At 44.2% G+C, this 26,476-nt stretch overlaps 1 protein-coding gene across 1 annotated transcript; it reads right to left on the bottom strand.

Moving 5' to 3' along the window:
- Positions 1 to 875: 875 nt before the first annotated feature.
- LOC130197695 (uncharacterized) lies at positions 876 to 2,670 on the bottom strand. The gene is made up of 4 exons (XM_056420522.1): positions 2,111 to 2,670; positions 1,839 to 1,982; positions 1,468 to 1,723; positions 876 to 1,336 (listed from the first exon to the last, which is right to left on the bottom strand). The coding sequence occupies exons 1-4, from the start codon at positions 2,660 to 2,662 to the stop codon at positions 876 to 878; spliced, it is 1,413 nt and encodes a 470-aa protein (XP_056276497.1). The 5' UTR covers positions 2,663 to 2,670.
- Between the last annotated feature and the right edge of the window lie 23,806 nt (positions 2,671 to 26,476).

The following is a 26,476-nucleotide window of genomic DNA, read 5'->3' as shown; positions in this document are numbered from 1 at the left end:
GTACTACTCTACCAGGGTGTCTACAGGAATTAACAAGTAAAATGTAAGACTTTTTAAGACCACGTCAAAATAAAATTTAAGACCAAACGTATGATGGAAATACAAACCAAAAGGAAATATACAGTAATCTTTCCAAGTAAACACACTGATGTCTATTCAAAATGTAATGCGAAAGGATAACACAAAAGTCATTGCTGTCCTAAATTATATTTATTCATACAATATTTTCAAAACATTTAGGTCCCATGAACAAATTGCTTTTAACAACATAAAAAAGAGTTCCTTTTGAAAAAATAAATAAATGACAATTTTAGCTGCTTTTAAAAGGCAAAAACATTTTAACAGAATGTGTGTATGTATGTGTGACAGAGAGAAACCGAGATGGATAGGTTGCCGTTTGTGGAGGACTCATCATGGACAGAGATTAGACAGCAGAGTGTGTAAAACTGTTTGTGGAGGTGTGTGGGAATAAGTGTGTGTGTGCATACATACTGTATGAATACATATTTTTCCTCAACATCATAATAATAAACAAAACACGAACTCAGCACTTGAGTTAGCCTTCCCAAAAGAGTGTATGTACCAATTTATAACAATGTGCATGAGCACAACTGAACATTTGGACACGTGAAACAGAGAGGCAGGAAGGGAAGGAATAGGGACAACATGCCTGATATGTTATGGCATATGCCTGAGTTCTGCTGATTTATCCTCCAGATCTTTCTCAACCTCTTTGAGTTCTGTGATTTTTTCTTTGTATCTTTTTCTGAGTACGTTGGACTTGGTGATTAGCTGGGCCATGAGTGTGCCTGATTTACCCTCAGCTTGCTCTGCCAGTTTGTCTGCATCCTTTTCCAGGCTGTTTGCTACCTCAATCAGTATCTTCTTCTTCTTTTTGAGCTGCTCAAGGTAGTCTTCTGCAACTTTTCTCTTAGTGCAGTGCTCGCATGCTTTCTCTTTTCCTGTTCCAGGTGTAGCCGATACTGAGACCTCGCTGAAGCTGCAGCTGCCATAAGCTCCTTTGTCAGAGGTACTTTGAGAACCCCCCCACAGACAGAGACATAGTCACAGATCATCCTCTGAGCAACCACTGTGTCTTCCTTCATGTTATCAGCTTCTATCTCCTTATTTACAGAAAAGCCCCTCTCAACCGTTGCTTGGCCATGGGAGAGGAGCAGAAGTTTCCTGGAGAAAGCCCAGAGTTCAGGGTAGGATTGATGGAGGAATCCATGCAAGAAAACATCCAGTCGTGTTCGCATGGGTTGGAAAGAAGAGAATGATTCATTTTTTGCCTCCAGAGACAAGAAATTTCCAAATTGCTGGACAATCACATCACCTGTCGTAAAACAAATGAACACAAAATAATTAAAAAATCAATCAATGTAATGAAAAAGTTCAGACAGAAACTACAAAAATCACATTAAGTGTGACAATGTCCATTCTGCTAGACTTCTTAATTGTAAGTACCGGCAGAGACGCCTCCTGACAGCTGGTGATCATGCAGAAACCTCTGAACCACTCCTTTCATTCTCTCACAGCACAAGCCGGGGTCTGAGAACATGTTCTTTGGGTCCAAACATGCCATCTGCCTCACAATGGTGTACTTCAGTGGGCTCTTGTCTTGCATTTTCTTGACAATGTTAGTCAAACAGTCCATGCAGTCCTTCCTAAATACCAACACACTGAGCTCTCCTACGTTGCTGTTGCGGCTACTCTGGCGTTCCTAACAGGAAGAGGGGAGGAGGGCCTGTGAGACTGACTAAAAGTTTTATGCAAAAATAAAATGTTGATTTCTTGTACTGTAACCATTGTTTGACATTTAACACCTTTGCCTTTACCTTTAGGATTGCTTCTGCTCCTAACCCAATGTCCACATGCTTTACGTGAACCCTTGCTTCCTTGGCATTTGTGTCCAGTTTGACCATTTGCAGTGCAGTGATGTCATCAACGATCTCTGCCTTGATGAACCTCTTCAGCAGGCTCTGAGAACATATAAAGTACAACATATATAAAAAAAACAATACACATTTTAAGAAGTTTTGGAGAGGAGTTGTTGAATTCAAATTGAAATTGCATACACTTTATCCATCCATGGCATGTTATACATTACCTTCATGAGAACAGACAGATCTTTACTGATGAATGGCATCACAGGCTCATCTGTCTGATATTTAGTCAGAAAGGTGGTGAAGCTCCTAGAGACAGCCATGAAGAAGTGCAACTTGGCCATTATGAGAGGGTCATTCCGTGCCTCTGCAAGAGTGTCATAGGATGATGTTCTCGGGCTTGGAAGTTTTTTCTGTGTCACTGCATCTACATACATCACGATCATTGGCCATAATGCAATAGCCCTGTCGACGACAGGTAGGTTTTCTATCCAGCGATGCCCACAGAATGATAGGGGAAACACAGATGTCTTGGTCAAAGTGCAGAAATCTTCTCTTCTAGCAGGGGAATTATGAAAGAGTGTATGCATTGCCCTGAGCACTTTCTCCAGTTGCCAGACACTGAAGCCACATTTGAAGGCATTGTGGAGTGTGTGAAGCCCACAGCTCCCCACCACAATCAGCTGGGCACTTCCAAATGCCTCTGCATGTTCCTGTTGGAGCATTGACAAAAATTTCCAGTTGACGTTTGGTCCGTCTATCGAGATAGAAATCATATTTCTTAGGTCAAGCTGCTTGTTACGAGCTCAGACACTTAGGAAGTAGGACCCAATTGCACGACCCGGGAGACAGAGATAAAGTATTTGTAAGTACTTTATTTTTCGGTTCTGCAGTGAACAAAATGAAAGCGCTCACGTAGTGAGGGGTCAAAAACTTTTCAAGAGCACAACATAACCCGACCTGATCATGGCAAAAGACCAGACGAACTGACAAGGAACACTGGGAGACAGGGGAATTTAAGCACATGGTAACAAGACACAGGTGGGACCAATCAGGGCGGGGCTGACACTGATGAGCATAGGAGACAGGTGTGATGACAGGTGAAAACAATCAGGAAGCCTGGAATGAGAGAAAGCGAACATAAATGACATGAACCTCTCTAGCATATCTGTCGGTGCACAACAGTACCCCCTCTAGGGCCAACTCCTGATGGCCCAGGCTGATTGTAAAAGTCGTGGATAAGAGTCTTGTCTACGATAAATGAAGCAGCTATCCAGCTTCTAGCCTCAGGACCGTAACCCTTCCAGTCTACCAGGAATTGCTTGCCCTCCCTATTACGGACCTCCAGTAGCTTACGGACCTTGTAAACGTCACCCCTTCAAAGAACTGGGGCGGTGGAGGGGCTTGAGGCGGGAACAAGTGTGCTCACACACCGGCTTGATTCTACTAACGTGAAACGTTGGGTGCACTCTCAAGGTCCTGGGAGTTGCAAGCGTGCCGCGCCGGGTTGATGACTCTGGACACTAGAAACGGACCCACAAATCTCGGAGCCAGTTTCTTTGAGGCGACATGGAGTGGTAAGTCTTTGGTAGAGAGCCAAACCTTTTGGCCTGGACTGTAGGAGGAGCGACCCTGCGATGAACGTCCGCAACAGCCTTCATCCGAGCTGAACTGGAGAAGAGACTGGCGAGCACCAGCCCAAACTCTGCGACAACGTCTGATCATGGCATGTGCCGATGGAACCATCACCTCTTCCTCGTTGTTAGGGAAAAGTGGAGGCTGGAAACCATTGACACAATGGAATGGAGAGAGACCTGTGGCCCGTAGGAAGGGTATTGTGGGCAACCTCGACCCATGTGAGGTGGTCACTCCAGGTGGTCTGGTTCCGGGAGACGAGACAACCTACGGTAGTCTCTAGTTCTTGGTTCAGACGCTCCGACTGTCCATTTGACTGAGGGTGATATCCTGATGACAGGCTGACGGTGGCACCTATGAGTCGACAAAACTCTTTCCAGAAGGCGGAAATGAATTGTGGACCCTGTCGGAAACAATGTCATTAGGGAATCCATGGATCCTGAATACGTGATTCATCATGACCTCTGCGGTGACTTTGGCAGAGGGAAGCTTGGTCAATGGGATGAAGTGAGCCATCTTTGAAAATCGATCAACCACTGTTAGAACCGTAGTCTTGCCTCTGGATGAGGGAAATCCTGTCACAAAATCCATCGAAATGTGTGACCAAGGACGATGGGGAATCGGCAGCGGCTGGAGCAAGCCCATCTTAACTTGAGATGAGGTCTTATTACACGCACACACCGGACAAGCCACTACATACTCTGCCACATTTTTCTTCATGGATGGCCACCAGAAACGTTGTTGAATCCTGAACATTGTTCTTGCTACTCCCGGATGGCACGAAAGCACAGATGAGTGAGCCCAGTGGATGACCTTGGAGTGAAGAGCCTCAGGAACAAACAGCAGATTGTTGGGACACTCGCTAGGCGCTGGATTCATGACATTTGCCTCTTTAACGTCTGACTCCACTTGCCAGGAAAAGGCTCCGATCACCGGTTAAGTGGAAGGATGGTCTTGGGCTCTACCGCAAGTGGTTCGGGATCGTAAAGACGAGACAAAGCATCGGGTTTTGATTCTGAGACCCGGGACGAAAAGAGAGTGTGAAGTTGAATCTACTAAAGAAAAGTGTCCACCTGGCCTGACGGGAGTTGAGACGCTTAGCCTTTCTTATATATTCTAGATTCTTGTGATCTGTCCAGACTAAAACGGTTGCTCTGCACCCTCTAGCCAGTGTCTCCATTCCTCGAGGGCAGCTTTTACAGCTAACAATTCCTTGTTTCCCACGTCATAATTCCGCTCTGCCGTTGTCAACTTCCGCGACAGGTAAGCACATGGATGCATCTTGTTGTCTTCTGCAGAACGTTGAGACAGTACTCCTCCAATTCCCTCATTGGAAGCATCCACCTCGACCATAAACTGGCGCTGGGGATCTGGAATGGTGAGTATGGGAGCTGATGTGAATCTATCTCTGAGAAGTTTGAAAGCAAGATCCGCCTGGGGTCCACTTGAAGGAACCTTAGGAGAAGTCAGAACATGCAGAGGAGCAGCAACAGAACTGAAATTCCTAATAAACTTCCTATAGAAGTTAGCAAATCCTAGGAACTGCTGAACCTTTTTCCTGGAGTCTGGTGTGGGCCACTGGGATACTGCACTGACTTTCGCAGGATCCATTTGGATATGATTAGGTGAGACTATGTATCCTAAGAAAGACACCTCTTCTGTGTGGAACTCGCACTTCTCTGCCTTGACATATAGCTGATTATCCAGTAGTTTCTGCAAAACTTGGCGGACATGGTTAACATGAGATTTAGCGTCTGGGGAGAAAATCAGTATGTCATCCAGATACACAAACACTGAAATATTCAAGAATTACCGCAAAACCTCATTCACAAAAGCTTGAAAAACAGCCGGTGCATTGCACAGTCCAAAAGGCATTACCAAGTACTCATAGTGACCATTCTGAGTGTTGAATCCAGTCTTCCACTCATCACCTTGTTTTATTCTAACCAAGTGATATGCATTTCTTAAATCCAACTTGGTGAATATCTTGGCCGTATGAAGCAGTTCAAAAGCAGATGACATGAGTGGCAGAGGATAGCGGTTCTTCACCGTAATGTCATTTAGTGGACTGTAGTCTATGCAAGGTCTCAGAGACCCGTCTTTCTTTCCCACAAAAAAGAATCCCGCTCCGGCTGGAGACGATCAGCGGCGGATAATCCCTGATTTGACTGAACAGGTGATGTATTCATCCATTGCTCTTCTCACAGGTCTCGAAATCGAGTAAAGTCTCCCTTGGGAATGGGGCTCGGGTAAGAGATCAATGGGACAGTCAAAATCTCGGTGAGGAGGTAGCGACAAGGCTTTAGACTTGTTAAACGCTTTTAAATCATGGTAACAGGAAGGTACCTTGTGTAGATCAGGATAGTCAGGGTGATCTATAATGATCCTACTAGAGTCTGTTGGTGCATTAACAGGTTGAAAGTTTACACCTGCCCTTACAATCCTCTCCCCAGTCTATAACTTCCCTGAAGGCCAGTCTATGTGAGGATTGTGGATCTTCAGCCAAGGAAACCCCAAAATAATCGGGTGCTGAGTCGACTCAAAAATATGAAATTGCATGCTCTCGGTATGGTCCTTATTTATAGTAATCCGTATGGGCTCAGTGCAATGGGTAACTGTGAACAACAAGCGGCCGTCTAAGGCACTGGCACTAACAGGATGAGATAGCGGGACAGTTTTTATTTTTAGCTGTTTGACTAGGCCCCAGTCTATAAGGCTTTCGTCAGCCCCTGAGTCTATTAACACACCCTGGTCAATGGTCTGATTGTTAATACAAATGTCTACCTGAGTAACAGGTCGAGGAGGGAAGTCTGCGGGAAATTTGCTCACCAGCGCCTTTGACTGGTGAGCACGATCTTTTCCGGGCATGAAGCGAGTTGATGACCCGGCTGGCAGTAGAAACAGCAACCCTCCCGTAGACGGCGCTGCCTCTCCTCCAGAGAAAGCCTGGTTCTTCCAAGCTGCATGGGTTCACCGGAGTCATTCGGAAGTGTAGTCCTCTGATGGTCCGGTAACATGAGCTGGAAATCCTCCGCTGGCGCGCGACCCGAGGCGAATTCTGGAAGCTGGGAATAACATCTCGCGACGCTCCCTTGCTCCTCTCTTTCGAAGACGGTTATCGATCCGGATGGCCACAGCGATGAGGGATTCCAGATCCCGGGTGTCTCCAGTGGAGCCAGCTGGTCCTTTATCGGTTCAAAGTCCTGTCATGAAGGCGTCACGAGCGGAACATTCCATCCGCTGTCCGCTGCTGCTGTACGAAACTCGATGGCATAATCAACCACCTGACGGTTGAGCTGACGATTTGAAACAGTCTTCTGCTGGCCTCCGTAGCAGGCGATGAGTGGTCAAAATGCGCCTCATAGTCTCTATGAAATCGGCCAATGAGTAACATAGTTCGGTGTCTCTAGACCATTCTGCAGTAGCCCAGGCTGCAGCTCTTCCCGTTAAATGAGACACAATAAACGCCACTTTACCATGCTCAGATAAGACACCTGCTGGGTTGTGTTGAAAATGCAGATCACACTGTACCAGAAAGGCTCTGCAATTCGAAGAGTCTCCGGAAAATCTCTCCGGAAGAGCCAGCCGTAACGGGAGGAAACAGCCTGACCTGGGTCGTCAGCTGGAGTATTGACAGGCAAATTCTCAGCTGTGGATGACGCCACCAGAGGAGCAGTCTGTTGATGAGTGAAAAATTATTCATTTGGGCAACCAGTTGTTGCATCTGTGTAGATAATTCTTCCTGAACCCCGGCCTGGCGTCCTCTCAGCTCTTGCATTTCCCGGCTGGCTTTGTCCAGTCTTTCCTCGTGATGGAAAATCGTCCCGCCCTGTACTGACAGGGCGTGAAAGCGTTCTTGGGTCGGCTGGGTCCATAATGTGGTCAGTTCGTACTGTTACGAACCCAGCCACTTAGGAAGTAGGACGCAATTGCACCACCCGGGAGACAGAGATAAAGTAGTTTTAAGTACTTTATTCTTCGGTTCTGCAGTGAACAAAATGAAAGCGCTCACGTAGTGAGGGGTCAAAAACTTTTCAAGAGCACAACATAACCCGACCTGATCATGGCAAAAGACCAGACGAACTGACAAGGAACACTGGGAGACAGGGGAATTTAAGCACATGGTAACAAGACACAGGTGGGACCAATCAGGGGCGGGGCTGACACTGATGAGCATAGGAGACAGGTGTGATGACAGGTGAAAACAATCAGGAAGCCTGGAATGAGAGAAAGCGAACATAAATGACATGAACCTCTCTAGCATATCTGTCGGTGCACAACACTGCTGCACACACTCCTGAGAAAAAGAAAAAAAACCCACAGACATTAGCCATAAAACAGTCAGCACATCTCTTATGACACCAGCACTTCAGATTAATGTCAGACTGGATAAATATGAATTAATCCTATTTTACAAATTATGCAATGTGAGCCATCCCTATAGCCTATAGCAGGGGTGCTCAATACGTCGATCGCGGCGACCTGCCAGTCGATCGCGGCGTAGTATTGGTAGATCGCATGACATAAAAAAAATTTGTCCCGCCCCCCTGTCACTTTCTCTATAGCGCCACATTACAGCAGAAACACGTCATTTCTGTCTCTTCGTGTCGCGTTAACAGTCCTCTGCCCGCCGTCTCGTGCGCCGCGGAGCTCCGAAATGCTGAAAAAGTGTGAACACCCCTGGCCTATAGTGTATACTACTTAGACATATTGACAGGTAAAATCAGACTCAACGACCATTCTAAAACTCAATTTGGCTGTTTTTAAATAATTTTGTATTTGAATTTGTCTAATTAACGTGTAGTGCCCTGTCCATAGCTGTTATTCACTTAACACATAAGTAAAGCTTACCTATATGATACACTAAACATATACAATAGGTTAGTTAATATATTAATGGCAGACTTACTTTGAAATGCTGAAGTAGGTCCTGGGCAGTTGCATGGCCCATGAATTGTGCTCCAAAAAATCTGGACTGGACGTGGTCATTTATCCAATAGCGCACATGCAAGTCCAGCTGTTTGTTCTTGGTGGTCTGGTTCAATGTCTCATCGAACATAATGACAAACGCACTGCACTGCTGGACTTCTGTGATTAGCTCTTTTTTTATATACGGCGCCAATCCAAATTTAGCCACGTATGTGGTCTTGTCTTTTCCGCAGGTAAATGACTGTACAAGGCTCGAATCTGGGAACATTGCTTTAAATACTTCTCCAATCCCGTCATTAGACCTGCACGAATGGTGGCTTGTCACAGTCCTCAGCACCCAAATCACCTCCGCTTGTAGTGTTGGCGTAGAGCCACACATTGCGCGGAGGTCAGATGGCATTACTGTTGGCTCTGGATTTCCTACGGTTCCATCCAGCGTTGAAGCGTTCACGTCAATGCTAGCCGTGGAGCAGAAGCTAGCAATGGCGGGCTGCTGGCGCGCCTTCGCGTGGTCGCTGTGCTTCTTACTTTTCACGTGCGATTCCACCGCTCTGATCCCCATCGTCCCGAGTTGGAAAGTCTTCCGACACATAACGCAGCTCGCTTGATAAGCATTTCCAGGCACCGACCGTAACCAGAAATACTCGTTTTTTTCGAGCCATATATTATTGAACTTGCATTTACCCATGTTGTCAAGAATGGCCGAAGCTTAACGTTGTCGGGGATTGATAGGGCCGAATACCCGGAGCCCCTTTAAGGGGCGTGGACCTGGTGACACCAGAGACACAGCAGCGCAGAGCCGACCAGAGCAACATACAGACCTGGTGGAACAGATTGCCTCGTATTCGCAGTGATATGACACCAACAAAATTTAAGACCAAGCCAATCTGAATTTAAGACAATTTAAGACTTTTTAAGGCCTTATTTTTAGGAAAAGCGATTTAAGACTTTTTAAGACTTTTTAAGGACCCGCGGACACCCTGTCTACTCTCTTTCTTTTACTTTATTACAAAAGCACTCTCTTTCGCCAAACATTTGCGGTGGTAAAGTTAAGTTGAGTTAAAAAATCTCTCGTGAAAACACACTGCGAGATAGAAATATCTCGGCCCATGTGCAGAGGAGCGGGGGTTTAATCTCCATCCACCTGCCCTGGAACTCCTCAGTTTTCCGAGGGCATGGTGCGCGGCTCTCCGGGCCGACGACAGCCACGGCAGCGCCGGCTGTCACCCGCTCTGATTAATGGCCCTGCTGAAACATGTCCAGCCACATTAGAGCCCCATGTATCTCCCAGAGTCCACACAGGCCCGGCTCTTTGTTCTGATGGGAAATGGTGTCAGCCGCTCACTGCTGCTCGCCCAGAAACAGATAAAGATTTACTGTCATCAGAGGCCAGATTAAAGTGCACAAACGCAGACATTGATTTCTGAGAGAGGAGAGAGGAGAGGTTGGAGGAGGGGAAGAAAACGACATGTTTTGGATAGGAAACTCATTCCGGGGCCGGCGGAGATATGATCAGCTTATTTGGGGAGGTGGATAATATGGAGCCCTCTCCCAGAATGAACTTTGAAAGAAGTCAATTGTAAATATTGATTTCTGAAATGAACTGTCAATCTCACTTGGCGAGATTATTTCTATCATCTTGTCGAGGGGGCCAATGAATTCAAAACGGCGGACAAAAGGGGGATCGGGGGCGTGACGGATTTCTGTTAGTGGCACTCAAAAGAGCTTTATTCGATTACCGGTAGTTAAAGGTTGTTCAATTTCATCAGATAACAGCCGCCATCCCATCGGGATTAAAATGAAGTGTGACTCTGCGTCTGGATCGGCGCTCTCGTCCACACTGAGATCCTCAGAGACGGAGCGACCGGAGGAACCCAGTCATTACTGGTCCCCACTGGTGGCAACAAAGACCTCTTTCCTGTCGGGCCCAGAGGTCACGCCCGAGGGCCGGTGTGACGGGGGGCCGAGGTCGGTACGTCTTCAAGGGGTCATACCACGCTCGTCTCTGTCGTGCTTGGATAGCCATGCTGGTTTGGTTGTGTTGAGTTTCATTCTTTACTTGATGGAGGGACTTTTGTGGTGCAAAAACCGCAGTAGAAGTATAAAAACAAAATTGTGAACATGCACTGGAAGAACATGAATAAAACACTCCTACTGCGTTCCTGTCGCTCTATCCACCGCCATTGTTCTGGGGTAAGTAAGATGGTTTTCTTTGGGCAAACTGCGGACAGATGCCAGAAGTCTTCCTACATTTTATTAAATAAAGACAAGAGCAAGAAAAAGATTCCAGAACCACTAGTTTTTGTTTGAGAAGACACGATGTTGTAAAAATGGCATTTGAAGCTTGTGCAGAAGACATTAAGAAGTTGATACGCATTGAAGTTGTCATAATTAGGTATTCATTGTCTTTCTTCTAAGTAACTCTGTTATAGCTCCTGGCCTAAACTCCAAACTGAATACAAACTGTCTGGCGATATCAGAGACTTTCATTGATTCTCGACGAAAGATGCTTTAAAACATTTTTTAATTGACTTCTATTTCTGCATGAACTGGTCTTTTTTTTAAAGCCGTGTCTTTTAATGTTTTCTACTTTTTTGTACTACTTTTGGTCTGTCTTCATGAATCGGACATATTTCATTTAGTTTTTTCTGTGAAGCCAAAAATCAAATGGCACATTTTCCTCAGAGGGCTTTAAAGTCTGTACACATACGACATCCCCGTCCCAGGACCTCACATCGGATCAGGAACAACTCCCCAAATAACTGAAATATAAACTGTTTCATGGGGAAGCAACAGGAGGATCCCTCTCCAGGGTGGACACGAGCAATGTATGTCATGTGTACAGATGAACAGCGTTATAACACATGTTATGAGCATGATTACAATTATGAGTTCTTATCACTTCTTACATTTAATTTTAAAAGCGCTTTTAATTTTCACCCATTCCTATTTTGGACTCTTATTACCATCCAGCAAGGAGTAAGAAGTTGAATATAAACTTATTTTTTCTCTGAGCTTTGCATTCATCCTCTCACTAGGTGGCAGTGCAATTCTATGCAAATCGTCATCATCTTCCCTCCTGCCTGTGTTTGAAGAGCTGAATCAGTGAGAATTCAGAGGAGCTCAGTGCATCCGTCTCCGTTTCTTCTCGTCTAACCCACGCTGGACATCTCAAGAGTTCAAGTGAAACTAATGGCGCTCGTTCTGAGCAGCACACCACGGCACTCTGTGGACCATCTCCATCGTTCATCAGTGTTGTGTTCGGGGTGCGTCCAGTGGACTCCAAGGTTTGGCTTTCGGACCAACGGAGAAAGGGATTTGGTCACAATGGTGTACACGGGGTATTGGGTTGTCTGATCACTTTCTCTATTAAACCTAATTGATTTAATGCATAGTGCCAGCCCCCCCCTCTGCCTCATTTTGACAAATGAGGTTCAAAGGCCAGAGGCTTTCAGCAGCTGGGTGTGTTCCTATCAAAACCAAGCGTGAAATGCAAGGACAACGCCTGCAGCACTCAGTGTCCTTTAATTGCCATTTACATAGTAGGCTAATCATTATTTTTTTATTATGTCCCCTATTATCCATTATCACCACTCTGTGCTCCCTCTCGCGTCTCTGTGGGCTAAAACAATAAGCTGTTTGTCAGAAGCGATGCTCTGATGGTCGGCTCACCGATGGAGGACGCGAGAGACAACACGCCGCTTTGAGAGCGACGCGCCGGTTCCCCGAGGATTTGGATCAACGCTGCAGGTTTATTTTTTACCTGCTCAAAGAAGGTCAACACTTCTTTTACAGCACTTTCCCCGCTCCCACCTGTCTCATTCATTTTCTTTGATATTAAAGTTCATTCAGTTTTCTTTTTTCTCTCGTTTAAATAACATCTTATGTTGCCCCACCCACAGTTTCGGTTGACTCTTGCCAAACCCAGCCTTAATTAACAATACATTTTTGATTAGTATACAGATTATTCTGGGGAAACAAATTGAAAAATGCTCACCACATGTCCAAAATCCCCCCCAAAAGAATCAGTTTACAACGATATAAACTGAAGAACGCGAGACATTTAAACGGTGAGACGCTGGGCGGCAACAACAGCCTCTTGTCTCCGGCCCCATGTGGAGTGGCGGACTTCAGATTGTGTCGTTGATAAGAGATCAGAGGAGGCCTGGAGGCTGACAACCATGTTTCATAAGAGGACTATGAGGACCATGTGCGGATGACTATCATTGTAAATACCCAAAGTCATATACACATCTTTTTAACGACCATGAGCAAACTGATGATGCGGTTATTATCCAGTCCAAGGGCCACATAAGAGCACTGTCAAAGTGTTTACAGCTAAATGTTTCTCAGAGTATCAAAAGTAAAAGTACTCATTTAGTGTCCTTATTATGGGATGCCTTTAAAAATAAAATGTAACCGTGTGTAATGAAAATGTTGACATGTAATAATGAATCGGTTCCAGCGTGTAACGAGGTGTTAAGGACCCTGATGCAAGAAGACCGGATCCAGGGAAGAGGTGCAGCTGAGTGGACAGGTGAGAGTGGTGGAGCTGACGGGGTGGGCGGGGCTAACAGGTGACAAGATTATACTGACGAGGTGGGTGTGGCTAACAGAAAAAACTGACGAGGTGGGCGGGGCTAACAGGTGAACAGAATAAACTGACGAGGTGGGCGGGGCTAACAGGTGCACTGAATGAGCTGATTAGGTGAGAGCAGAGTGGACAGGTGAGAGTGATTGGGCTGAACTGTGACACTGATTGTAGACAGAAGGATTGCGTTGGTGTGTTATTTATACTTGTGGTCACTTTGTCCTCTCGTATTTATTTTCTTGTATGTTATGCAACATTTGTAAAGCACTTTGTGACGTATGTCCGTGAGAAGCGCTGCAGATACATGTTACGTCATAGCGACAACCTCATCAACGACTCATTGATCGATTGACAAATCAGTGTTGACTCGAGACGTATCGGTGCATTGTTTGTTTTTCAATAGAGAACAGGAATGATTATGAAGAACGGGGACATTTGACTATTCTACAGATATTTGTCATGACTGGGGACACCTGAACAAACATAATCCACCAGACCTCTGTAGACGCCTGCTGTTAGCATAGAACTGTCGGAGATTTGTGTGTTGGCGTTGCATTGTGGGTAATGTAGGTACTTGTTTTCCCAAGAAGAATGCGTGGAATAAAAATAAACCGTCTGGTTCTCTCTTATAAACAGAAAAATTAGTCTTGAGCTGAACAGGTTTCTAGTGAAGCTTTAAGAATTCCTCCATAGTTATTTACCGCCGCTGGGTAAAGCCAAACATACTTTATGTTTGTTTTTTTAACTTTTCTGGGTGTTTGCTGCTCACTTTACACGTTGACGAGCTGCTAGCTGTGCCAGCCCCCCCCCCCCCCCCCCCCTGGTTTATCTGTGTCTCCATGCACCACAGGGTAATAATGGCAAATCAGGCCGATGTTTACTAATGATTAGTAGAGATTGTTTCAGCTCACTTGTAAAAAGCCACGTTTTAAGAGCTATATTTATTGTTCCATTTGCACATTTTGCGAGTGTTTGAGGGAAAGTAATCGTTATTAATTAGGGTCATTGTTCTGGTGCGGGCGCGTGCGTGTCACTTTATGTTTACGCGTTGTTCCTTTTGTCTGCTGATGTGTATTCAAATGTCTGTCTGTGCGTGTGTGTACGTGAGTGTCGAAGCATTTTGTGTGTGTGTGTGTGTGTGTGGCCCTGAAGCCATACTCAGCAAGCTGTGACAAAGGTCCATTACCTTGTCTGATCACAACGGCCTGTGATCTATTAGCATCATCTAAAAGCTACATTAGGATGAAGTGGAAGACACTCATAAACAGAGCGCTCTGATCAGGCCTTTTAATGGGTTCACTGGTTTTACATGGAGCCTCTCTGGCTTTTTCCCCCTGGTTTGTAGGTTAATGCATTTTCAAGTACCCAGCAGACAACACTCTATTGACAATGAGGCGTATGCGTCGGCCATCCAACGGACACGAGGATCCACCAGTGAGTTCAGACGGGAAGGGAATGGCAGCTTTTGTTTGGGTGTTGAGTTATTACCTTCGCATTGAAAATGCGGAAGGTTATGTTTTGATCGCCGCGTATTTATTTGTGTGCGTGTTATTCGCCTGACTCAAAAAGTATTAAACCGAATCGCATGAAATTTGGTGGGATGATTGGTTATTATCCGGGGACCATTTGATTAGATTTTGGGATTGATCGGGTCAAAGGTCAAGGTCATGAAAAAGGTCAAAATCTTCTTGAATCGCATGGAATTTGGTGGGATGATTGGTTATTATCCGGGGACCATTTGATTAGATTTTGGGATTGATCGGGTCAAAGGTCAAGGTCATGAAAAGGTCAACATCTTCTTGAATCGCATGGAATTTGGTGGGATGATTGGTTATTATCCGGGGACCATTTGATTAGATTTTGGGAGCAATCGGGTCAAGGTCAAGGTCATGAAAAGGTCAAAATCTTCTTTTTACCATAGCACGGTCAATTTTTATCCAATTGGCATGCAACTAATGCCAAAATGTTCATAATGCAATGCCCAATCTTGTGATATGCGAAGGTATGCGCTCTACCGAGTGCCCGTTCTAGTTACTTCTATATCTGCTCACGTCCAAACTCAATTAGAGAGTTGCAGAACAACCGATAGTAAAAAGTATAGTAAATATGGAAAACACACCGCTTTGGTATTGATAGTCAACTTTTTTGTCCTTCTTATGACCCAAATTACAGTATATTGAACATTATTCTGATGTTGGGAAACAAAAAGACCCTGTTTCACCGGGGTGAAACTGTGTGCAGTGTTATTCAGTAATCAGTGGTTATTCGTGCTATTTTCCAAGGTGTAAAGTTTCATACTAGGATTCACCAAAATAAGAGATTTTCAAATCACTTGTTTTTTTTAAATAAACATAGCGGCGGTCAACGAGTCCTTCTTGGTTGGGAAGGTTCTAACTGAGTGAAGCGACTCGTACGTATCCAAGAGGCCGTCATGATAAAAGCTGGTCGAATTCTCTCAATGCAAAGGAAAGGAGCTGCGATGCTTCCTTTATTAGCTCCGTTAGCATAGGAAACACAGGAAAGGAGATATCGTAAGGAGACATTTAAAGTGGTGCGCCATTCGGCCACGTTCACAAGAACAAACGATCACGACCGACAAATAACCGCCGCTATAGATTTGGAAATACTTTCAATAATCTGTTAAACCTGCTGGGGAACTACGAACGTTACACTGCTGCTGCTGTAAAGTGACGGAAACGCTGTAAAGTGATCAAAACGCTGTAAAGTGATCAAACTGTCGTATCAGATATTCTCTCTGGTGTTCTGCAGCCTCGTTCTTTGATTCTGAACATGTATGCACATTAGCACATATTTAATAAGAGAATCTTATTTGAATATTCAAACAATCTATGGCATTATCAATAAGTTTCCCCCCTATTCAACTGGAGTATCTCCACCTTTACAGTATTTCCTTTACTTGTTTCTCCTTGGTTTATATATTTGTCTTTCTGTCTATCTTATATCTCTCTTCTTCTTCTTCTTCTTCCTCAGCACATAGCAACCCGTTTCTAAATGTACGCCATAATAAAACGTGCTTGCCTAATCCAGATGTAACGATTCTCCTCATCTTTACAGTCTAGTTATAATTATCTTCAACCCTCATTCAGAGAACTTCGTTCTTCTTCTCCTGACTTTAGTGTTTGTCTGTCTGTGGATTATGTTTTTGTGCTATAAAATATATTAAAGATAAAGATATTTAATAGCTGGTTGAAGGAAAAAGCCGGTTAAATTAAAACAAATAAATCCGGTTGGCCCACTTCAAAGGTTTTACTCGTCATTTTGCTTTAGACCCGATGTAAATGAGACCGCGGCCTAATGCACGAGGTCACGCCGACATAAAAGAAACGTTATCGAGAGGGAGCAAATCAATAGAGACAACTTGAAACACGACGGAATACATTTGCGACAGTACGATAATTAGTGTGCAGGGGCTCATATCTGCAGCTCGCGATCCCTTAATTATATTTTGCATGATTTCTGAGATCTTTTCACCAACTATAATGGTCGGCCGAGTCCTCAGAAGAGAGAGATGAGATGAGTTTGTGTTGTGCGGCGCATGAACGGGTTGTGTTTTTGATATGCAGAGAGGGAGCATTGAGGCCCGCCCGTGTTATGAGCGCCGGCCTTATTGTGAGGGAAATTATCATAACCTGCTGCTACCTTCAGGGTCCGGGAAGATCGGCCTTTGAGCAGTCGCTAAGAGCTTCACTTACAGGAGATGCTAATTGGATTCGCATAATTTTTTTCTCCAAAAAGACAACAAATAAAATCTCCGACGCGAGATGTCAGTCTGCGAGCGATGGAGATGACGGCTCGTGGCCGTGTGAACAAAGTGTGAAGCCTGAAGGTGCGTTCACAACAAAAGCAAAACTATTTTTCGCGTCGCCCCAAAACGCGTGAGTTTACTCGCTCGCCCATTCACCGTGTTCAGGTCATAACCGTCGAGACGCTCCGCGAGGGGCGGGGCTTATCTCCGTGTCTCGTCTCGGTAAAGACCGTTATCATCTCCTTCATCCACCAGAATAACTAACCACTAGTTCTGCTTTATACTTGCTGTGGACGTCTCACACACTAACGCCCTCGTGTTTGGGTTCATGACATTAATGTAATATATATATTTATATATGACATCACCCGTAGGCTCACTCAGCTCGGTCACTTTCACCGATGAAGTTACTGTTATGTCTGAAAGACTTCCGCTTCCAGCGCTACGAGAGCGCAACTCAAGAGCTGATTGGCCCGAGTCGCGAGACGACCGCCTCAAAGTGGAAATATTTCAACTCGGGGCGGAAATTGCGTTGCTGAAAACGCGTCGCCCACATCGCGACGCCCCAAACGCGCCGCCCGGAAAAATATTGCGTCTATCGCAGCCACACGTGTCTGTACGTTGACTTTTCATGGGATTTGGTCGCGCGAAAAAATAGTTTCGCTTTTGGTGTGAACGCATCTTGAGGGCGCCGTGTGTTTCGCGCGTTGAGGTGGAGCAGCGCGTTGTTGGTACGCTGCAGCGAGCCACGCGGACGCCGTGCTCGTCCAACGAGGGACGATTTATGAGTCGCTTATGATATGCAAGCGGCGGGTTGCAGCGATGACATCATCAGCTTTACTCAACTCCCCTCCCCCCCCTGCAGCTGCGATGCCAACACATTTCCTAATTGATGAAGAGAGACGACAGCGGAGGAGACGGCGGGCTGCGCGTCGCTCTGCAGCGTCGCAGCCATCGCTTCATCATTCATGGGGGGAGACGAAACGAGAGTGAATGATTTCAAATCATCACATCGGCACTTTAAATCACAATTATTCAGCATTTAAAGGCCTGTATTCACATTATTTTCCCCTCGTGCTTTTAATTTGCATGTCAAATATCATTTTATTACGTTCACACAGAACGCCATCTTTGTCTTTCACAAAAAAGTGAAGTCTCTTTCTGAGCTTTGGAATAAAGGCCACGCTGTGTGGACCGGTTGTCGACCCATGAGGTCTGTTACAGTGACCTCTAGAACTCCTTCCACTATGACCTTTCACAATAAAAGCCCCAGACATGTCATGTTTGCGTTGTTTCTTCTTCAGGACCCCCGACCTGTAAAGGCCTTTCCACTTAATTACTGTCATCGTTTTATCATAAGGTTTCAGATGCATTATTCATGTGGTATGAGAGAAAATATAAGAAAAGGAAGTAAACATAAGAAAGAGCAGAACAGATAGGACAGAAGGAAAGGAGGGATCACATACTACGTGTCCATTGACCCTGAAGAATGAAACGCTGGTAGTCGCCGTGTGACCCAGCTGTCAATTCTCCCCCCCCTTTTAAACTGTTTATTTATTTACCTGGTCAAGTGAGTGATGGCCGGAGCCTGAACCCTTATTCAGTGTCTAATTGAGGGATTGAAGAGCTCTAAAGTTCAAATGTGTGCTCTGTTCTCTATTAATGTGTCTGTTACCACTGGGTCTGATGGAGGTGTCCAACAGAGAGAAGTGATTTACAGCTGAGTCCAACCCGAACACATTGGGTCAGGCTGGTTCTGACGGGGCATGTAGGAGGAGAACTGATCTCATGAACAGGTTTAGTCCAGACCGGTTTGAGTCATTTTCAATTGGTCCACTTTGGATTGTATATTTCATTACATTAAATCAATTTTCAGTTTAAAAAACATTATGACTGCAATTCAAATTATACTATAATTCAAAATTGGCTACTGGTGCTGTTGCATAACAATACATTACAGACACATACTTGTCATATATCTTTACAGGTTTGTCTCTGTCTATAAAAAAGGTCAGTGAGAAGTGTCACTACCTCAGAGCGTCTCACTACTTCTATGACGGGTGAAAATATGGTCTTTAAAAGTGAACGGACATCTGGTCTGCGTGGGAGAGGTTTCATTCCACTGTGCACATCAAACTGCCTCCTACTTACACCAAAGACGGCATTCCTGTAAACAGACAACATATACCAACGCACGAAACGGCAAAAGGATGGAGCCATCTCTCAGCAATCGCAGACCGAATGTCGCCTCTTCTTATCGGTGAAGTGGGGTCACTGATGGGCTACAACTGTCCAGGAGCTCTCGTACCCAGAGGTGTCAGAACAGGAAAAGATGACGAACCCTTTGCCGTTCTGACAGACTAAAGCTGCGTTCACACCAAAAGCAAAACTATTTTTTCGTGCGACCGAATCCCATGAAAAGTCAACGTACAGACGCGTGTGGTTGCGATAGACGTGATATTTTTCCGGGTGGCGCGTTTGGGGCGACGCGATGTGGGCGACGCGTTTACAGCGGCTCGTTTTCAGCGGCGCAATTTTCGCCCCGAGTTGAAATATTTCAACTTTGAGGCGGTCATCTCGCAACTCGGGCCAATCGGCTCTTGAGTTTCGCTCTCGTAGCGCTGGAAGCGGAAGTCTTTCAGACGTAACAGTAACTTCATCGGTGAAAGTGACCGAGCTGAGTGAGCTTACGGGTGATGTCATATATAAATATATATATATATGATATTAATGTCATCAACCCAAACACGAGGGCGTTAGTGTGTGGGACGTCCACGACAAGAATAAAGCAGAACTAGTGGTTAGTTATTCTGGTGGATGAAGGAGATGATAACGGTCTTTACGGAGATGAGACACGGAGATAAGCCCCGCCCCTCGCGGAGCGTCTCGACGCTAATGGCGAGAACACGGTGAACGGTCAAGCGAGTAAACTCACGCGTTTTGGGGGACGCGAAAAATAGTTTTGCTTTTGGTGTGAACGCACCTTTAGAGTGGAGCATTGTTGGCTGTCATCTCACTCTGATGCACAACGGTCACCGTCACAGAGAAGCCGTGAAGGAGCCGCCTGCAGGGACTCCAATGGATGCCAGAAGAATTCTCCAGACTGATTTCAGAGACATTCAGGGAGATGACAAAACCGTCTCCCAAGAAGATTTGATTTCTCTTGACAAACTAAAGGAAAGCATAAATATAAACAGACATGGACATTATGAAATGCATAATGCACATTATGGATTAAAGCAGCTCGCCAAAGAACACAGTCACACACACACCCATTCGGGCCACAGGTCCATTTTGTAAAACACTAATTTGGTGGGAGTGTAAATAAATATCCCCATGAGAGGTGTATTGTTTTGTGTTGTTTGCCTGTTTTTGTATCTGCTGTATTGTTTTTTTTTTACATATGCCTTGTATATTGTATTTGAATAGTTTATAGACCTTTTAATCTACTTCCTCTTTATAGTTCAATCAGACTTTTATTTTGATAGGTTAAAATGAAGCGCACTTTTATTTTTTTTCTAAAATGCAACCTTGATGATGAGGCTACGGATGGACTGATGCACATTTTATTACCGTTGCATTGAAAATGCGGAAGGTTATGTTTTGATCGCTGTGTATTTATTTATTTATTTGTTTATTTGTATGCGTGTTACTCGCATAACAAAAAAAGTTTTAAACCGAATCGCATGAAATTTGGTGGGATGATTGGTTATTATCCGGGGACCATTTGATTAGATTTTGGGATCAATCGGGTCAAAGGTCAAGGTCATGTAAAGGTCCAAATCTTCTTTTTACCATAGCGCGGTCAATTTTTAGCCAATTGCCATGCAACTAATGCCAAAATGTTCATAATTCAATGCCCAATCTTGTGATATGCGAAGGTATGCGCTCTACCGAGTGCCCGTTCTAGTTTATTTAAAGTGTAATAGTTTTAATGGACCCGTCTGAGGCTAACGTTCTTACAGTGGAGACAAGGTGGTGATTGTTTAAGAGTTTTAATTCATGTTTATTCACCTAAAGAGAGAAAATAAAGAAGTTTCACCAGCAGTAAGTTTCACGCCATTCAACGGGGATCCGTCACATACACAATGCAGTGTTTTAAACAACAGGGAGAACACATGTCTACTGGAGGAATAATGATGAATATGTCCTTATTAGTACTGTGATGATTACTGTCTTTATAGAATACAATGATCCAACGTCTCTCCAGCTGATCACAGAAACAGACGTGGCTTCACGTGACGCCTCAGAGGAAAGGACGTCTCCTATCTCTTCTAACACATTTCCTTATTTCCTTTCCTATGCATTAGGAGACTTGGGATGTGCCCTCTGTATCATTCCTGGATCATTCCTATCCAATATGGTAATAATGTACTCATCAAGGAATGCCGACAGTGACACTTTTTATTTTATTTCATGCTTATTTGATAAAGACATATATTATACATGGAGAATTAAAAATGATGTATTTATTGCACTAAAACTTTTTTTTAAAAAGAAGAAGATTTATTTAAAGAAAAAAAGCCAACATCTAATGTCTCCGTTGTTCCTTTTCCAGTCTTCATAAGCAGCAGATCAGACGTGTGACAGCAGCACATCTCTGGCTCAGCGTTCCCCTGGAGAGAATCCTCTTTGTCTGCGGCTGCAACAGGATGTCCAACAGAAGGAGAGCTCAACGGAGCTAACGCCGCACAAAGGATCTGGAGCTGGATTTGATGTTTCACAAAGCACTGGTCATATTCTTTGAAGATTGTGCCCCCCCCAGTCAAGTCTGAGAGAGTTAATTAAACATTGGACAGCTTGGGGTCAGGCCTGGGCTCAAATGGGAAAAGACTTTGTTTCATCATCCGCTCATCTTGACAGGATGGGGCATGAATTATCGCCTCTTATGAAGCTGGGGTAAAAACATGAATAATTTCTCAAATTTCAACAAAGTACATATCAACTGTTTTAACGTTGAACTTTTGAGTGCATTCATCAAGTTGTTACTTTCTCTTTCTCTAAAATGTCTTCTTCTTTCAATGCTTAAACTTTGACACTCGATTTCAGGTTTACACATTTTGAACGTCAAATACTTAAAAAAATAAATAAAATACTTTCACTGCTTTCAGTATTTGCACTTTGACTTTAGCCAACATCGTCTTTCAGTTTCTACACTTTCTTTTATGCACCTCCAGCTCAATGTGTGCTGACAGGGGTCCTCCTCCGAGGTTTCTTCCCTTGTTTTTCCCGACCCGATGTGAGGTCCCGGCACAGAGGATGTGATATGTGGGATTTGGGGCTATACAAAATACATTTAAATGAACTGACTCTCCACTTAAAGTCTTTGCACTTTGTTTGACCCCTCAGAGCCACCGTAGATACAAACTTCATCATCCACAGGTGCGACCGATGAGCCGATTCTCTTCATTCATTGGTCCTCCGGCTCGAAGCCCACCAGGACCAACTCATGACGGCAGGCAGAGATGGTGGAAGGTGATTTCAGCGTCGCGGAGGGTCTAACGTTATGTATTCATTCAGCGCTCTTCATCAAACACACGTTATTAATTCAGTTTAGTTTTATATTGAGAATTCTTGTCACGGATAGAATAATTAAGACGTCGCACAACCTTTTTTGTGTTTTTCTCTGATAAATCTTCAACTACTTGCTGCACTTTCATTCTTCTTTCAGTTGTATTTTGACTTCAACTTTAAGTGTATTTAAGCAACACTTTTAAAAAAACATTGGTTTTCCTAATATTTGACACTTGAGTGTATGAGCTTCCATTCTGTCTGACACTTCAACTGCTTTCAGTCATTTATCTTCAGCTGAATCTTTCAGCACATTCATCATTTCCAACGCGGACACTTAGTCTGACCCTCTTTAATGCTGACCTTTAAACTGGTTTCACCACACTTCCTTTGAAACCTCCATTCAAACTACTTTCTCTAGTTCTAATTCCAACCGCCAGTTAAAAAAACCAACCTTTTTAAAACTTTTCTTTTTGTGGCATTCCCGAAAAACATTTTATAAAACATGTTTTTTCCCCCTCATTCTGAAACCTAAATGAATATTGGTAAACGTTTGAGTGTTTGACCCCCGGTTGTTGGAGGTCCCCCTCCAGAGGGAGCTTGGCAGGAGCTGCTGGCTGCCCTTCCGTGTCTCGTGTTTTCTGGAGGCCTCAGTGGGATGATGGGTAGTTTGTGAAATGACAGGACATGCCAACAAATTGCATCACTTCTGGCTCGGCGGCCGAGGACAATGCCGTGCCATATGCCGATCGGGGGGGAGGGGGGGGGGGGGTCGCGGGTCGGGGGATGAATGGGTCTCATTTCCATGTGCTCCCTTCGAAGCCTAAAGCCCTCCCCCCCAAGAAATCGCCTGACTCCAAACTCTCAGTTACAACCACACACACACACACATTCACACCCAGAGAGCGCTGTGGGGACGTGGTGGTGTGACGTGGTGACGTGGTGGTGTCTTAGCGCTGTGGGGACGTGGTGGTGTGACGTGGTGGTGTGACGTGGTGGTGTCTTAGCGCTGTGGGGACGTGGTGGTGTGACGTGGTGACGTGGTGGTGTCTTAGCGCTGTGGGGACGTGGTGGTGTGACGTGGTGGTGTCTTAGCGCTGAGGGGACGTGGTGATGTGACGTGGTGGTGTCTTAGCGCTGAGGGGACGTGGTGGTGTGACGTGGTGGTGTCTTAGCTCTGAGGGGACGTGGTGGTGACACCTCAGACATTAGCCAAAACAACCACAGATTCATTTCAGTACACTTCATTTCTCGCGAGTTTCACTTCATTTTCTTTTCCTCTCATTTTCTATTTGATGTATTTTAGATTTTGCGCCAGATTTTAACACATTTTGTTTCCAATTCTGTCGTCTCTACTTTCTCCTCTGTATCTGTTTTGTACTTTTTGTCTACTTTAGATACAATTCATTCTACTTTTCACTGTATTTTTACTCTATTTTGTATCTAATTCATATTTTTCTATGATCTCTCTACTTTGTGTGGGGGGTTTTTACGAAGAATATTCTTAACTCCTACAAAATAGTGGCTGAGAAAATTTTGAAATAAGACATTTAGAGGTATTTGTACCTGTAATTATGATGTACGTTGGCATATGAAATTTCGACTTTTCCCCCTTTTTAATTATAACTATTATAACTGCTCCTAATTCTATAACACTTGTTCTGCAGCAGAACACGATCCCATTTTGGAAAGTTCTCTGTTCTGTGTCCCAGATTCAAATAGTGTGCAGTAATTTGACCAGGGAGTGAGCAGCAGTGATTTAGGAGCTGTTGTTTGGTTGACACCATACAAATGAGGATGGTACTAGAAGGTCAAGCATCGCCATAACTGTGCTAATTGGGACAATATGTGCGTGATAAATCACCGCAGCCATCAGATCTTCTCACGGCTTCTATTTTGTTTTCAAAAAGTAGCATGAAAGATTCACTTTTTTTGTTCAAAGTGAGTTTTCTGTTGTTGTTGTGTGTTTTCGTTCAAGATGTGGAGTGTTGCTGCTCCCCATATGTTTTTTAAACAGCATATGTTCTGTGCTAAAGCTGCCGAGGGAGGGAGGGAGGAACCTGAACGGGTTTTTTAACCTTCTACGTGGGGGGAAGTTGTGCGGCTAATACTCCATCCACCTCTTCACTGGGCCGGTGCCAAGTGCTCCTCTACGAGGGAGGGAGGACGAGTCCCCTCCACCTCGCTGCCAGATGCCAAGAGGATAAACTCTGGTGGCTTCAGGACCACAACATCAAGGTTGTGTCCAAAACCGGAGCCGGAGATATTAGTCATGGAGGCGGGCGTGATGCATGATGCCAGTTTGTGTTCTGGCTCGGCAAGAAATTACAACACAAAAGAACAATAAGTGATTATTAAATATAGTTTGATGTAAATAACAAGGGAGAAACGTGTTACTTATTAGTAGAAGAGTATTGGGGTACATCCTGACCCTGTGTTCTTGTCAATTCACTGAATAAATCTCCAGCCAACCAGCGAGCAACATCCATAACCAAAACCAACGACTGTCACTGGACGCACGTCTGCTGAACTAAATGCATCAACACGTTGGCTAATGTGGATTAAAGTTATTAAAGTAGTCGAGTTTGAAGGGGGTTTAAATGCAAGAAAATATATCAATGAATTGATGATTCATTTTTGTTTCTGAATTAAATATTATTTGATCCACAAAAAGCCAAAAAGTGTAGCGACACATTAAAAAGCAATTAACGGTGTTGGCCTGGTTTTTAGTATAATGCAAAGTCGGCTCGTTTTTTTTAACCTATTAAAATCAAAGACCAACAACATTACCAATACTGAATGAATATTTGCAATTAAACCAACTGTTTGATAATAGAAACGCTAACATTAGCGAGTAAGTTAAGCTCACGTAGCTAGCATCGTTATCAACGCAGTTAAGTTTAAAGAGGAACTGAATTAATCAGCGAAGAAAAACAAATATCAAGGACAGTAAACGTGTGACAGACTGTGTAATCTGCAGTGCTCTTAATTTGACTTCAATTATGAATATTTGCAATTAAACCAACTGTTGTATAATAGAAACACCAACGTTAGCACGTTAGTTAAGCTAATGTAGCTAGCATTGTTATCAATGCAGTTAAGTTTATAGACGGTTTGCATTATGCTAAGTCAGCTAGTTTTTTTTAACCTATTAAAACCGAAGACCAACAACTTTACTATTGCTGAAGGAATATTTGTAATGAAACCAACTGGTATTATTATTATTAGAAAGACTAACATTAGCATGTTAGTTAAGCTAATGCAGATAGCTTTGTTATCAAAGCAGTTAAGTTTATGTAACACCCTGTTCTGTGTCTCCTAAGGGTCTCCTCTGTGTCTCCTAAGTGTCTCCTCTGTGTCTCCTCCGGCTTCTCTGTCTTGATTGTTTAATTCCCTGCACCTGCCCTCAGCCACTTTTGTCTCGTTACTGTCTGATGTCGTACACCTGTGTTTCCCCCCTATATATTGTGTCAGTCTTTCCCTTGTCTGCTGTCGGGTTGTCGTCTCTGGTTCCGTGTCTTTTTCCCGTCGTCCGGTCCGTGTTCCTGGTTCTGCCTGTTGACCCTGCCTGCCCTGAACCTGGATCCTCTGCCTGCCCCTTTTGGACCTTGTTTTTTTGTAAACTGTTTTGCCTCATTAAAGTGTTTTTTTTTATTTATATTGCGTCCAGCCTGTCTCTCTGCGCCTGAGCCTCACCCCGTCACAAGAACCTGACAGTTTATAGACGGTTTGAATACAAGGAATAAAATGAATCAGATAAGAAAAATAAATATCAAGGCACGTGAATGTGTGACATAATGTGTAATATGTAGTGCTCCTAATTTGACTTCAATTACTGATTTGAAAAAGTACAAAAGCATCAATACAGAGCAGCCTAACACCTGCACACCACAAGATAATTTCAGCTGATTCACTTTTCTGAATTGTCCCCACTGTGCGACTAATAAAGGAATATGTAATCTAATCTAATGTAATTCATGGTTCACCAAATCCACGATGACAGTTATCTGACGGTTGTGACCATCGATACACATTTTTCCCAGATGACGCTCCGTCTTCTGTTCAAACGAGCGTGTGTTTTGGCGTCGGCGTGCAGGTGTGAACTCTTCCCATCAACAGCAACTTGCACCTGCACAAACGCAACAAACAGAACTGCGT

The sequence above is a fragment of the Pseudoliparis swirei genome, chromosome 1 (assembly GCF_029220125.1).
Source record: "Pseudoliparis swirei isolate HS2019 ecotype Mariana Trench chromosome 1, NWPU_hadal_v1, whole genome shotgun sequence".
Lineage (NCBI taxonomy): Eukaryota > Metazoa > Chordata > Actinopteri > Perciformes > Liparidae > Pseudoliparis > Pseudoliparis swirei.
This window is presented reverse-complemented; position numbering and strand designations above follow the sequence as displayed.

Coding starts and splice junctions, on each gene's coding strand:
- LOC130197695 (XM_056420522.1), bottom strand. CDS start 2,662: ATGATTTCTATCTCGATAGACGGACCAAACGTCAACTGGAAATTTTTG. Junction 1,983..2,110: donor ATCTGTCTGTTCTCATGAAG/GTAATGTATAAC, acceptor ATATGTTCTCAG/AGCCTGCTGAAGAGGTTCAT. Junction 1,337..1,467: donor GTCAGGAGGCGTCTCTGCCG/GTACTTACAATT, acceptor GTTTTACGACAG/GTGATGTGATTGTCCAGCAA.